Source organism: Carcharhinus amblyrhynchos, chromosome 13 (genome assembly GCF_965287045.1).
Source record: "Carcharhinus amblyrhynchos chromosome 13, sCarAmb.v2.hapA, whole genome shotgun sequence".
Taxonomy (NCBI): domain Eukaryota; kingdom Metazoa; phylum Chordata; class Chondrichthyes; order Carcharhiniformes; family Carcharhinidae; genus Carcharhinus; species Carcharhinus amblyrhynchos.
In genome coordinates this window covers 74,371,621-74,385,766 of record NC_137336.1, presented here as the reverse complement: position 1 = coordinate 74,385,766, position 14,146 = coordinate 74,371,621, and the positions used below count along the sequence as shown (strand labels likewise).

The 14,146-nt window shown below is 43.1% G+C and overlaps 1 protein-coding gene across 3 annotated transcripts in view; it reads right to left on the bottom strand.

Moving 5' to 3' along the window:
* Positions 1-2,774: 2,774 nt before the first annotated feature.
* The window catches only part of LOC145351987 (NACHT, LRR and PYD domains-containing protein 3-like), an 87,003-nt gene continuing 75,631 nt past the window's right edge, over positions 2,775-14,146 (bottom strand). For all 3 annotated transcript variants that reach the window (XM_080201837.1, XM_080201838.1, XM_080201839.1), the window contains 2 exons: positions 8,493-8,660; positions 2,775-8,335 (listed from right to left, as the gene is read on the bottom strand). In XM_080201837.1, the coding sequence (XP_080057963.1) occupies positions 8,245-8,335; positions 8,493-8,660 (259 nt within the window). In that variant the 3' untranslated portion in view covers positions 2,775-8,244. The remainder of the gene's footprint in view (positions 8,336-8,492; positions 8,661-14,146) is intronic.

Genomic DNA, 14,146 nt, shown 5'->3' with positions numbered 1-14,146 from the left:
GTGGGAAGAAACTGGAGCATCCAGAGGAAACCACACAGACATGGGAAGAACATGCAAACTCCACACAGACAGTGACCCAAGCCTCAAATCGAACCCGGGTTCTTGGTGCTATGAGGCAGCAGTGCTAACCACTGTGCCACCATGCCACCAAATGACAATGAACTCCCTATAGGGGAACTGAACCCTGGTCTTCCGCATGCAGGCAAAGATACTAACCACTATACTGAAGAGAAAGTGGTGATCATGGCTAAGAAGGATACTGATGTTACATTAAGAGGCCAATGAAGTTACCTGCTTTGCAGGACCAGACGTACAGACTACTCTGTAGGAGTGAAAACCCATTTCAAATGGAGTTCTTTGATTCTATAGTTCAGCTGTTCTTCGTACCATTGGGGGATGTGAGGGGCCATTCATTTAAAAGTCAACAACTGGAAAATGATCAGAAATGGATGGGGAGATGAGCAATTAAACAGCAATGCCATGGAAAGAATTAGTAATTCTCACAGATCTGAGACTATCAAATCAATGTCATTACTAGATTAGTGATATATATCATTGGGCAGAAGAGTGATGGGTCAATGGGATTCGGTGTCAGTTTCAATATGGTCAGCGGAGTTTTACATGAGCTCTGTGTTCGCAGCTTTGCAACTGAGAGGGGGGCCAGCAGAGATTTGGTTCTCTCTGCATTGGGCAAAATGGCCTCCATTCTTTCCTAACAAATAACTGGCATCAAAGATCTCAGGATAATATTACATAGCCATGGCAAGCAACATCACACAAGAGGTCATGCTGTAGATATGTTGTTCTTCTCCAAATTACTGCAATCATTGAGACTGGATTTTAGATGGAAGCATTAGCATCGACAGGTACCAGACAAGAATTCCAGAATCCCAGTTTCAGTCTGACGATGGTCCGTTAGGGCACCAGGTCAGAAACTCTAAGGTATATTGTGAAATCATACTCTTCGTGAGAGCTCCATCATCCAGACTCAAAATGTTAGTTCCATTCTCTATCAGACCACCAACATAAGCGTGCACTATGTATCAAAACTATGCAGTCTAAGCACACCCACTAGATGAAATGACACACCAAGTAGTCACAGCATATGAGAGATAATACCCAAAAAGGAGAGCCAACACTGGCCAGGCGTTCACCTTCCCTCATGTCTTCAACATAGGATCTTCTACCTCTGTGTGGTTAATCTTCAGAGCTTCACTGCAGCTAGTTCAAGAACCTCCATTCTTATCCTGCCCCTTATCTTTTCTGAGATATGCTGTCTCTTCATTTTTGGTTTGAACTTTCAAGCTTATTTTGTGTTTTGCCCTCATTGGCCCCAGCCCAAGGTCCTAGGTAGGATTACCTCATCACTCCCTGGCTAAATTAGAATTTATGCCTCATAATATTTCCTTTGTCTTTTTACAAAACAGTACAACCAGTTCAAGCCAGCTTTAAGTTTCAGGTTAGTGCAGTTGAAGCAGACTTTAGCTGCCCCTTTCAGCCCCTGGCCAACACACCTGCGTGCTTTCTGAACAAAATCTCATAGAAACAGTTCAAGTTCAACCTCTGTGCTCGTGGCTTCTATTTTGAGTCATTTAAAATTCAACAAACTCCAATGGCCAGAAAACAAACTCAGGAGAACGGCTTGGAAAAAAAAAACTGTGCTCACCACTATACAACCATTGCACATTAGGGTGGCTTTAAAGTACCACAATGTCCTAGGAAACGTATCAATAGCACTGGCATTAAATATTACACAACGTTGATGCTGAGCCACAGGAAATACTTGGTCAGGTGACAAAACGTGTTCAAAGATATAGATTTTAAGGGACATCTTAAATAGAAGGGGCAAGAGAAGTCATGAGATTTCAGAAGGGAGTCCAGAATTTTAGACCAGGTCAGCAAAAGAAATATAGTTTATGGGTGTCACTTGCTAAAATGGCATGTACTGTCCATTCCTAATCACTTTTGAGAAGGTGGGAAGTGCCATCTTGAACCTTTGGAGCCTGTGGTGCAGATATATTCACACTGCTGTTAGGGAGGGAATTGCAGGATTTTGCCCCAGCAGCAGTAAATTAACAGTAATATTTCCAAGTGACAATGATGAGTGACTTGGACAGTAACTTTTAAGAGGTGGTGTTTCATGTTTGCTGCATTTGTGCTTAAAGGTGTAGTAGTTGTGGGTTTGGAAGGTGCTAATTCAGGAGCTTTGGTGAATTCCAGTAATTCATCTTGTAAATGATACACATGGCCACTGTTTGTTGTTGGTAGAAGGAATGAATGTTTCTGGAAGAGATGCCAATCAAGCAGTTTGCCTTTTCCTAAATGGTATAGAGCTTCATAAGTGTTCTTGGAGCTACACATACAGACAAGGAGAGAGTATTCCATCACACTCCTGACTTGTGTCTTGTAAATGTGTGCGCAGGATTAAGGAGTAAGAATGGTGAGTTATTCACTGCAGGATTCAGAGTCGCTGACCTATTCTTGAAACCACAGTATTGGCATGGTCAGTACAGTTCAGTTTCTGGTCAATGACGATGCCCAGTGTTCAGGGAAATGTACACATTTCGTAAAATCAGATAGAATAAATCATGTGCTAGTCAAATCTTATACTCCAGTGACCTTTACACAACATAAAGTTTCATATTGGTTATAAAAGTTGTCTGATGAACATACACATTCTCAGGGACCTGAGATCAGCAAGCACCCTTCAGCAAGGCCTTGGATGCTTTGTGTCAAATGATGAGAATCAAGTCCAAGCAGATGATAATCTGTTTCTGGGTGTAGGTTTAATAATAAATTTCTATTAAATGATACACTGTATATTAACAGTTCTATATTAGAGAGTGGTAAATACTGAGTATGTCTGTGCTGAACTATCCATTACACTGGGAACAGGAGGCACACACTAGGTCCATTGCACTGAAGAAGAAACTACTTTTAAAGACTGCAGACTGGAACAAAACATTCATTATGGGTCAGAAAATACCAGACCAACCTAGGAAAAAGCTTGCCACTGTTTACTCTATCTATACCCTTCATAATCTTATATACCTCTATTAGATCTCCCCCCAGTCGCCGTCTTTCAAGGGAAAACAACCCCAATTTGCTCAATCTTTCCTCATAACCCAGTCCTTCCACACCAAGCAGCATCCTGGTAAACATCCTCTGTACTCTCTCCAGGGTCTCCATGTCTTTGCGGTAGTAAGGCGGCCAGAATTGGACGCAGTACTCAAATGCGGCCTAACCAACGTTCTATACAACTTCCATATCTGAATGTGGCCAGCAGTTTTGAGAATTAAAGCACATAATAAAACACTTTATCTTTCAAAAATGGGAAATGTTTCTGTCTTTGAAACAAAACTACCATTTACAAGCAAGACTGCTTTTAAAATTGGAATTGATAAATACCTGGACATGAGTTGCTATTTCAACTATTTGATGGAAATTTGCCTACTGTTTAAGGAAAAGAGTAAGCAAGCAAATTTGTTAATGTCTGGAATCAAACAGAAATGTTTAATTTCTGTCTTAAAGATATTGCGAGAATATTTTATTCTGACTGTGAGGATTCTCCAGAATGCCTAAAAGGAATAATAAAAAACGCACCTTCGGTGTAGTTCAGTGGAAAGTATATATTTGCATACTGATGAAGTGAGTGAAAGTATAAATGACAGGAATCAGGTAACTTTTTTTTGGAGATATTTGTTTATGCCAAGGAACTTTCTCAGGGAACTGAATCTGATAATCTGGCCAGCACCCGAGATATTGGGAACATATAAAGGGAAATAAGCAAAGATTTTGAGACCTTTGATTTCTTTTTGATCATTCCAGAAGAATTACCGAGTAGTACATTTTTAAAGACAGAGAAGTCCAGGATGATGAAACTGATAAATTACACACACAATCCCTATAGACCTGACTGTTAATACTTTCCACAAAGGTTTTGTGGGAGGTGACAGAGAGATGCCACCAAGCATTGCAAAACAACACTGTCTGAATAGAAGGTCTGGTTCAAAAAGAAACACGAGGAAATACATTAAACGAGAAAATTGCAAAGATGACTTGAAAACATGAGATTCAAACAGGGGAGTAAAGAAACAACTCGAACTGCGATATCAGAGTCAGAGAGGTTTACAGCATGGAAACAGGCCCTTTGGCCCAACTTAACCATGCCGTCTTTTCTTTAAACCCCTAAGCTAGCCCCAATTGCCTGCATTTGGCCAATATCCCTCTATACCCATCTTACTCATGTAACAGTCTAAATGCTTCATAAAAGACAACATTGTACCAGCCTCTACTACCACCTCTGCAGCTTGTTCCAGGCACTCACCACCTTCTGCATGAAAAAAAAATTCCCATCTGGACCCTTTTTAATCTCACCCCTCTCATCTTAAACCTATGCCCTCTAGTTTTAGACTTCCCTTCCTTTGGGAAAATATATTAACCATCTAGCTGATCTATACCTCATTATTTTATAGATCTAAGATCACCCCTCAGCTTTCTACGCTCCAGAGAAAAAAGCCCCACTCTGTCCAGTCTCTCCTTATAACTCAAACCATCAAGTTCTGGTAGCATCCTAGTAAATCTTTTCTGCAATCTTTCTAGTTTAATAATATACTTTGTATAATAGGGTGACCAGAATTGTACACAATATTCCAAATGTGGCCTTACCAATGTCTTGTACAACATCAACAAGACTTCCCAACTCCTGTATTCAATGGTCTGGCCAATGAAACTAAGCATGCTGAATGCATTCTTCACCACTCTGTCCATCTGTGACTCCACTTTCAAGGAGCTATAACCTTTGCCCCTATATCTCTTTGTTCCTGACTCTCCCCAACATCCTATCGTTAACTGATTAAGTCCTGCCTAGTTCAATCCACTAAAATGCTTCACCTCACATTTATCTAAATTAAACTCCATCTTCCACTCGTGAGCCCACAGGCCCAATTGATCGAGATCCAGTTGCAATTCGAGATCACCTTATTCACTGTCCAGTATGCCACCAATATGTCATCCAGTATGTCATTGCAAGCATACTAACAATTCATCATCTCATTGAGACGTATAAGATGATGAATGGGATGGATAGGATAGAGGTGGAGAGACTCTTCCCGCTCAAAATAGACAGTAGGACTAGGGGGCACAGCCTCAAGATAAAGGGGAGGCGGTTTAGAACGGAGTTGAGGAGGAACTTCTTCACTCAAAGGGTGGTGAATCTCTGGAATTCTCTGCCCGTTGAAGTGGTGGAGGCTGCCTCACTAAATATTTTTAAGAAGCGGGTTGATGGGTTCTTGATAAGAGAGGGGATTAAGGGTTATGGGGAGAGGGCGGGAAAGTGGAACTGAGCCTCAACAGATCAGCCATGATCTTATTGAATGGCGGGGCAGGCTCGAAGGGCTAGATGGCCTACTCCTGCTCCTATTTCTTATGTTCTTATGTTATCAAAATCATTAATATAAATGACAAATAACAGTGGACCACAGTGGCCTAGAGGCACACGGCTGGTCACAGGTCTCCAGTTTGAAAAACACCCTCTACAACCACCCTCTGCCTTCTGTCACCAAGCCAATTTTGTATCCATTTAGCTACCTCACCCTTGCTAAAGTCCATATAGACAACACCAACTGTAATGTCCTCATCTATCTTCTTGTTTACCTCTTCAAAAAAAAACTCGATCAAATTTCAGAGACTTGATTTTCCACTCTCAAAGACATGCTGTCCCTAATCAGTCCTTGTGTCTCTAAATGCCTGAGATCTTGTCTCTCAAAATACCTTCCAACAGCATACCCACCACAGATATGAGGCTCACTGGCCTGTCATTCCCAGGTTGTGTCGCTGCAGCCCTTTTTAAACAATGGTACAATATTTGCCACCCTCCAATCTTCAGGCACCTCAACTGTGGCTAACAATGATTCAAATATCTCTGCTGGGAACCCACAATTTCCTCCCTAGCTTCCCACAATGTCCTGGGATACACTTCATCAGGTCCCAGGGTTTTACGTACCTTGTTGTGCTTTAGGACTTCCAGCACCTCCTTCTCAGTAATACGTACACTCCTCGAGACATCACTATTAATTTCCCCAAGTTTCTTAACATCCATGCTTTTCTCAACGTGAATACTGATGGGAAATATCTATTTTGGATCCCACCCATCGCTTGTGGATCTGCACATAAATGGCCTTGTTGATCCTTAAGAAGTCCGACTCTCTCCCTAGTTACTCTTTTGGCCTTTATGTTTTTGTAGAAGCCCTTTGGATTCTCCTTTGCCTCATCTGTCAAAACAATCTTGTGTCCCCTTTTTGCCCTTCTGATTTTTCTCTTAACTCTACTCCGACACTCCCTATACTCTTCAATGGATTCTCTTGATCCCAGCTGCCTATGCATGCCATGCGCTTCCTTCTTTTTCTTGACCAGAGCCTCAATGTCCAGAGTCATCCAGGGTTCCCTACTTCTGCCAGCCGTGCCCTTCACTTTAAGAGAAATGTGCTTACCCTGAACACTGGTTAACACACTTTAAAAGTCTCCCACTTACTAGACGTCTCTTTGCCTGCCCACAGACTCCCCCAATTAAGTTTTGAAAGTTCCTGCTTCATACCATCACAATTGGCCTTGCCCCAGTTTAGAATTTTAATTTTTGGGCCAGACTGATCATTTTCCAGAGCCATCTTAAAACTAATAGAATTATGGTCACTGATCCCAAAGTAAGCCCTCACTAACACTTCTTGTCACCTGCCATACCTTATTTCCCAAAAGGTGGTCAAGTTTTGCCCCCTCTCTGGTTGGGCCATCCACATACTGAATGAGAAATTCCTCCCGAATTTCTCTCCCTCCAACCCTCAAATACTTTGGCAGTCCCAGTCAATGTTGGGAAAGTTAAAATCCCCTATTATTACCAGCCTATTTTTCTTGGAGTCATCTGCAATCTCCTTACACATTTGCTCCTCAATTTCCTATTGATATTGGGGGGCCTATAGTACAATGCTACCAAAGTGATATCCCCCTCATTTCTCAGTTCTACCTATATAGACTCAGTGGCCGAACCCTTGGATATATCCCCTCTCAGTACTGCTGTGATGTTTGCCCTAATCAAAACTACAACTCTGCCCTCCTCTCATACCTCCTGTTCTATCTTCCCTGTAGCGTCTGTACCCTGGAACATTGACTTGCCAGACCTGTCCCTCCCTTAGCCACGTATCAGTAATTGCTATAATATGCCAGTCCCACGTACCCATCCACACCCTAAGTTTATCTGCCTTGCCCGTCAGGCCTCTTGCATTGAACTGCGTTTATTTCAATCTGGACTTCCCTTGCTCTCTGCTCTGCTTTTGCCTGATCTGTCCGGTGATAAGATTACTGATACTGCCTTTACTACTTAATGTGCTCTCTTTAACTTCTGTGCTGTTCACAACCTTCACTCCTCTCTCCCTACTGCTTTGGGTTCTGCCTCCTGAATGGCTCTAGCAAATCTCCCCACCAGGATATTAGCCCCCCTCCGGTTCAAGTGTAACCTGTCTCTCTTGAACAGGTCACCCCTTCCCCAGAGGAGATCCCAATGATCAAAAATCTAAATCCCTGCTTCCTGCACCAGCTCTCAAGACGGCCTTGACACTGGCGGAGACAAGATATGAGAGTGCAGAAGCGATTTGTAACTTGTGGACCAATTAACAAATAAAAGTACATGGTGCAGAATGGGACCTACTCAGCTAATTGATAAACTGCGGGCATTCAAATGTTTAAATGGGATGAAGAGACACTGACGGATATTCCATAGAATATGTGACATGAAGCCAATTCAATCTGAACATTATGCTGTCATCAGCAAAGATCCTAATTCCTGACCTCATGATGGAAGAAAGGTAATTGATATTGTTGGGCTGAAGAAACTTCCCTGAGGAACTCCTGCAATGATGTCCTGGAAGTAGGATGACTAACCTCCAATAACTAAAACCATCTTCCTTTGTGCCAGGTATGACTACAATCAGCAAAAACATCTCCCTGATTCCCACTAACTCCACTCTTGCCAGGGCTCCTTGATGTCAAACTTGGTAAAATACTGTCCTGATATCAAGGGCAGTCACTCTCACATCATTCTGCATCCAGTTCTTTCGTTCACATTTGAACTAAGATTTTAATGAAGTCAGGTGCTGGCTGACCCTGGCTGAACTCAAACTGAGCAATGACCACTCAAATTGTGGTCACTGCAGCCTCGATGGGCCAAATGGCCTCTCTCTGTACTGTAGGATTCTATGATTCTATGATTCTCAATCCGTGTCTCATATCTTGGAGCGACTTCAGTTGATTTTCTCCAGTTGAAGTAAACCGATTCTTCCACAGCCTGTAACAGATTTTAGATTAAACAAGCATCAATAGATGGAATAACAAAAAAGTGAGACTGAGATATTACAATAATAATTAGATAAATATTATGCAAAAGTGAATGAATACCACTGATACGTTAATTATCAATTTAAACATTAATTAAAGCCACTCACTCGATCCGCTCCAGACTGCCACAGTTCTTTATGAGGCGGCAAATTGCAGGAACAGATTGGTCTGTGAATGAGTTTAACTCCAGGTTCAGCCCTGTCAGTGATCGGTTTGTACTCAGAGCAGAGGCGAGATCATCGATACAAGAATCTGTGAGACGGGTATCATCCAGCCTATGGAACAGAAACAACAGGATTTGCAGAAAATCCCAAAGTTTTATTGGTGTCATTATTGGGAATGCCAACAATAAAGTGTAGTTTTAATAAATAACATCAAGCAGACAGACTGATATTTAAAAAGATCATTTACAGAATGTGGGTGCCGCTGGCTCGGCCACCATTTATTGCCCATCTCTAGTTGCCCTTCAGACAGTGGTGGTGAGCTTCTCTCTCGAACAGCTGCAGAGCCTGAGGTGCAGATTCGCCAGCAATGCTGAAAGGGAGGGAGTTCTGCGATTTTGACAAAGTGACACAGAAGGAATGGTTATATATTTTCAAGACAGGATGATGAATGACTTGGAGGGAAGCTTCAGGTGGGTGGTATTCCCAGGTATCAGCTGCTTTTGTCCTTCTAAATAGTAAGGGTTGGGGGTTCAGAAAAGCATAAGAAACGTTGATGAATTCCTGCAATGCATCTTATAGATAGTGACAGCCGTGTGCACTGTTTGATTCTGGTGGAGGAAGTGAATGTTTGTGGAAGGGGTATAAATCAAGTGGGCTGCTTCAGCCTGGGTGGTGTCAAGCTTCCTGAATGTTGTTGGCACTCATCCAGACAAGTGAAGAGCATTCCATTACATTCCTGATTAGTAGATGCTGGACAGGCCTTTGGTGTACAGGAGGTGAATTACTCACCACAGGATTCCTAGCCTTTGACTTGCTGTGGTAGCCATAGTATTTACTTGGCTAGCCCAGTTCAGTTTCTGGAGAGTGCAGGAGGGCAAGCCAGGAGCAACACCAGGCAGACCTAAAAATGAGTGCCAACCTGATGAAGCTAGCAAACAGGACTACTTGAACATAGATGGTGGTGGACAATTAAACAACTCACTCCTCAGATGGAGGAGCCTAGCACATAAATTGCAAAAGACAAAGCTGAAGCATTCACAGCAATCTTCAGCCAGGAGTGCTGAGTAAATGATCCATCTTGGTCTCCTCCAGTGGTCCCAATATCACAAATGCTATTCTCTATAGCCAGTTTGATTCGCTCAACGTGATATCAAGAAGCAGTTGGAGGTACTGGATACTGCAAAGGCAATGGGTCCTGATAACATTTGGCAATTGTACTTAAGACCGCTCCAGAACTTGCTGCTCCCCTGGCCAAACTCTTTCAGTACAATACTGGCATCTTGCCGACAATGTGGAACACGGCCCAAGTATGTTATATACACCACCAGTACAAACCCAACCCATCCAATTACCACCACATCAGTCTACTCTTGATAATCAATAATGTGACGGGAAGGGTCATCAACAGTATTATCAAGCAGGAGCTGCTCAGCAAAGCCTGCTTTAGATCACCAGGATCACTCAGCTCCTGACCTCATTACATGGAGGAATGCTGCTGAGGAGGACAGTACATAATAATCAGTAGGTGGTTTCCTTACCCACGTTTAACCTGGTTTCATGATACTTCATGTGGTTCAGAGTCAATGCTCAGGATTCCCAGAGCAATTCCTTCCTGACTGCATACCATTGTGCTGCCACATTGGTAAGACAGTACATATCCAGGAATAGAAATGGTGGTGCCTAGGATATTATCTCTAAGGTATGATTCTGTGATTGTGACTATGTCAGGCTCTTACCTGACTAATCCGTGAGATAGCTCTCCCATATTGGAACCAGCCTCCAGCTGTTAGCAAGGAAGACTTTGCAGAGTCGACAGGGCTGGATTTGCCGGTCATTTCTGGTCCGTAGATGAATGCCAGGTTGTCTGTCTAGTTTTATTCCTATGTTTTTTTTTGTTGCAGTTTCATACAACTGAGTAGCTTGCTAGGCCATTTCAAAGGGCATTTGAGAGTCAAGTACATTGCTGTGGGTCTGGACTCACATACAGGTCAGATCAGGTAAGGAGAGATTTCCTTCATTAAAGGCATTACTGAGCTGGGTGGATTTTTATCAAAATCAACAATGGTTTCATGATCATCGTTAGACTTTTAATTTCAGGTGTTTTGTTAAGTTTAAATTCCACTATCTGCTATGATGGGTCCCCAGAGGATTTCCCTGAGTCTCTGCATTGAGTCCAGTTACAATACCACACCACCACCTCTTGAAAAGGGTGCCTTTCCAGGCTCATTTGGAATGCAAAACTTCTTTTGTCTACTGACAGCTGCCTTTTTAAACCCCTCTGTGATGACTTCAGCCAGATGAATGAGGTTGGCTTACTAGAGTACAAACTACCTGATGACTTAAGTTAATTTGAGTTAGTTTATTTGGTTGGTATCAAAAGAAATACCTGATGACGTAAGTTAATTTGAGTTTGTTTATTTGTTTGGTATTCAAGAGAGATATCTGATGAGTCCTTTTACCCAAAAAGATGTGCCTGATGAGTCCTAATTGATGATTAAATCAGGGAGCTTCACACCCCCCTATTTACAGTAGGTATGTCAGACTCCCAGCCTGCAATCAGCGGGAGCAATTGGAGAGCTGGTTGTGTACAGATGTATGTTGTAAATAAAGTAACTTGGTGACAGGACTTACACCTCCGTGGAGTTATTATAGTGGCGACGAGGAAAAAGGAGTGAACTGAAAGAACTTGCTGAGCCACCACACATATTGAAGGTAAGCCATTGTGACAAAACATGCCGCTGCTTGGGAAATTGGACTCTTTTGCCCCCGCAGTGGAGGCCTGGGCCCAATATAAGGAAAGGATGAAGTATTTCTTCAGAGCAAAAACATAACCTCAGATGAGAAGCAAAGAGTTATCCTGCAGAGAGCTTGTGGACCAGTGGGTTTTGCAATTGTGCACAGTTTAACTTATCCAGAGGCACTAAACACAAAGTTTTTCCACGTATTATCAAACTTAGTTCAAGAATATTATAACCCGAAGCCACCCCGTATTCTGTGGAGGTACCGTTTTTACTCCACATTTAGAGAAGTGGGGTAGTCAATTACCAGTTGCCTAACAAGGCTAAGACGTCTGGCGGAGGCTCGTGAATACTGGGCAACACTAAATGAGATGCTCTAAGACCAAGTGGTGTGCAGAATTAATGATATGGCTCTACAAAAACAGCTGTTGACAGAGGCCCAGTTAGTCTGTAAACAGGCGTTACAGATGGCCTTGTCGTTACAAAAAGCAGCAAGCAGAGCACATGAGCTCCAAGGTCTTCCAATGGAGGTAGAGGCCAATACCATGGAGACTAGGTTACGGGATCACCACTACGGGGCAAGCCACTACATAGTAGCCCTCAGGAAGGATTCAGATATGAAAGAGCCCAAGTCTGTCTATAGAACCAGACCTAGACAAGGTCAGGTTAAGCCCAGAGTGACAGCAGTTCCTGCAGAGCCCTTCCTGACACGACATTGCTACGGTTGTCAGTGTCTCGATGCACAGAGGAAAACCAAGTCTTCTAAACAAACATGGCCGAAACGTACACGTAGGCTGAGGGACAGGAGAACGCACAGTCTGGAAGCTCCCCCACCTCTGACAATTTGATGGGTTCTGATTTTTGTCATCACTATGCTCAGTAGCTGTTCCTCGTCAGAGAGACAGAACGGACATGCAATTTTAATGGAGGTCAACAAAGCCACAGCTGTATCGTTCATAGAAGACACGAACTGGACTCCAACCCTTAGCCCTGACCAAAACTTCAGCAAGGCTGAGGGCCTATACAGGGGAACCACTGGAAGTGATGGGTACAACCATGTGCCAATTGCTTATGGAAAAGAATTAACTAGCCTCTCGTCAATGGCAGTGGAGGCTACGAGACTGAGCCTACTAGGACGAAATTGGCTGAAAGAGATTAAGCTAGATTGGACAAATATCTTCCAGCTGAAAATTGTTGCCTGAGTGAGGCCCTGAGCAAATATCCGGAGGTTTGTCGGGAACACAGAACATTACACCGCAGTACAGGCCCTTCGACCCTCAACGTTGCACCGAACAGTGGAACCAATCTAATGACCCTCTAATCTAAACTATTCCAATATTATCCATATGCCTATCCAATGACCATGTGAATGCCCTTAAAGTTGGCAAGTCCACTACTACTGCAGGCAGGGCATTCCATGCCTTTACTACCCTCTGAGTAAAGAACCTACCTCTGACATCCGTCCTATATTTATCATCCCTCAATTTAAAGCTATGTCCCCATGTGTTAGCCATCACCGTCCAAGGAAAAAGGCTCTCACTGTCCACCCTATCTAATCCTCTGATCATATTGTATGACTCAATTAGGTCACCTCTTAACCTTCTTCTCTCTAACGAAAACAACCTCAAGTCCCTCAGCCTTTCCTCGTAAGACCTTCCCACCAGGCAACATCCTGGTAAACCTCCTCTGCACCCTTTCCAATGCTTCCACATCTTTCTTGTAATGCGGCGACCAGAACTGTATGCAATCATCCAACTGCAGCCGCACCAGAGTTTTGTACAGCTGCAACATGATCTCATGGCTCCAAAATTCAATCCCTCTACCAATGGTTCCGATGGGGAACCTTATCAAACGCTTTGTTGAAATCCATATACACCACGTCAACAGCTTTACCCTTATCCACCTCTTTGGTCACCTTCTCAAAGAAGGTAAGGCCGAGAAATAATCAAAGGAGTCAAAGCAAAATTGCTTGTTGACCCAGAGGCTGTCCCAAAGTTTTGCAAAGTCCAACCAGTACCATTTGCGTTATGGAAAAAGGTCAATGCGGAAATCAAAAGGTTACAGCATGAACAAATAATAAAGCGGATTCAGTTTGTGGAATGGATGGCATCTGTGGTTCCTATCTTAAAGCTTAGTGTGCCTTTGCGGCGATTTCAAATGAACGATATATCGTTACTGTCAGCTAGACAAATACCCAATTCCCAGGATTGAGGAACTGTGCGGAAAGTTGTCAGGAGGACTCCTATTCACAAAACTGGTCATGAACCATGAACCATGCATACATATAAGATGATGAATGGGATGGATAGGATAGAGGTGGAGAGACTCTTCCCGCTCAGAAAGGACAGCAGGACTAGGGGGCACAGCCTCAAGATAAAGGGGGGGGGCGATTTAGAACGGAGTTGAGGAAGAACTTCTTCACTCAAAGGGTGGTGAATCTCTGGAATTCTCTGCCCGTTGAAGTGGTGGAGGCTACCTCGCTAAATATTTTTAAGACGCGGGTTGATGGGTTTTTGATAAGAGAGGGGATTAAGGGTTATGGGGAGAGGGCGGGAATGTGGAACTGAGCCACGACAGATCAGCCATGATCTTATTGAATGGCGGGGCAGGCTCGAGGGGCTAGATGGCCTACTCCTGCTCCTATTTCTTATGTTCTTATGTTCATATCTGTAACTATGGCTGGACGAGGATTCACAAAATTTTGCTACAATAAAGACACTGAAAGGTCTCTTCCAGTATAAAATATTGTCCTTAGGGGTTTTGTCAACTGGTGCCATATTCCAAAGGATCATAGCGAGCAATGTACAGGGGTTACCACAGGTTGCCATTTACTTAATGAAGACATTGTCTAAGGGCAAA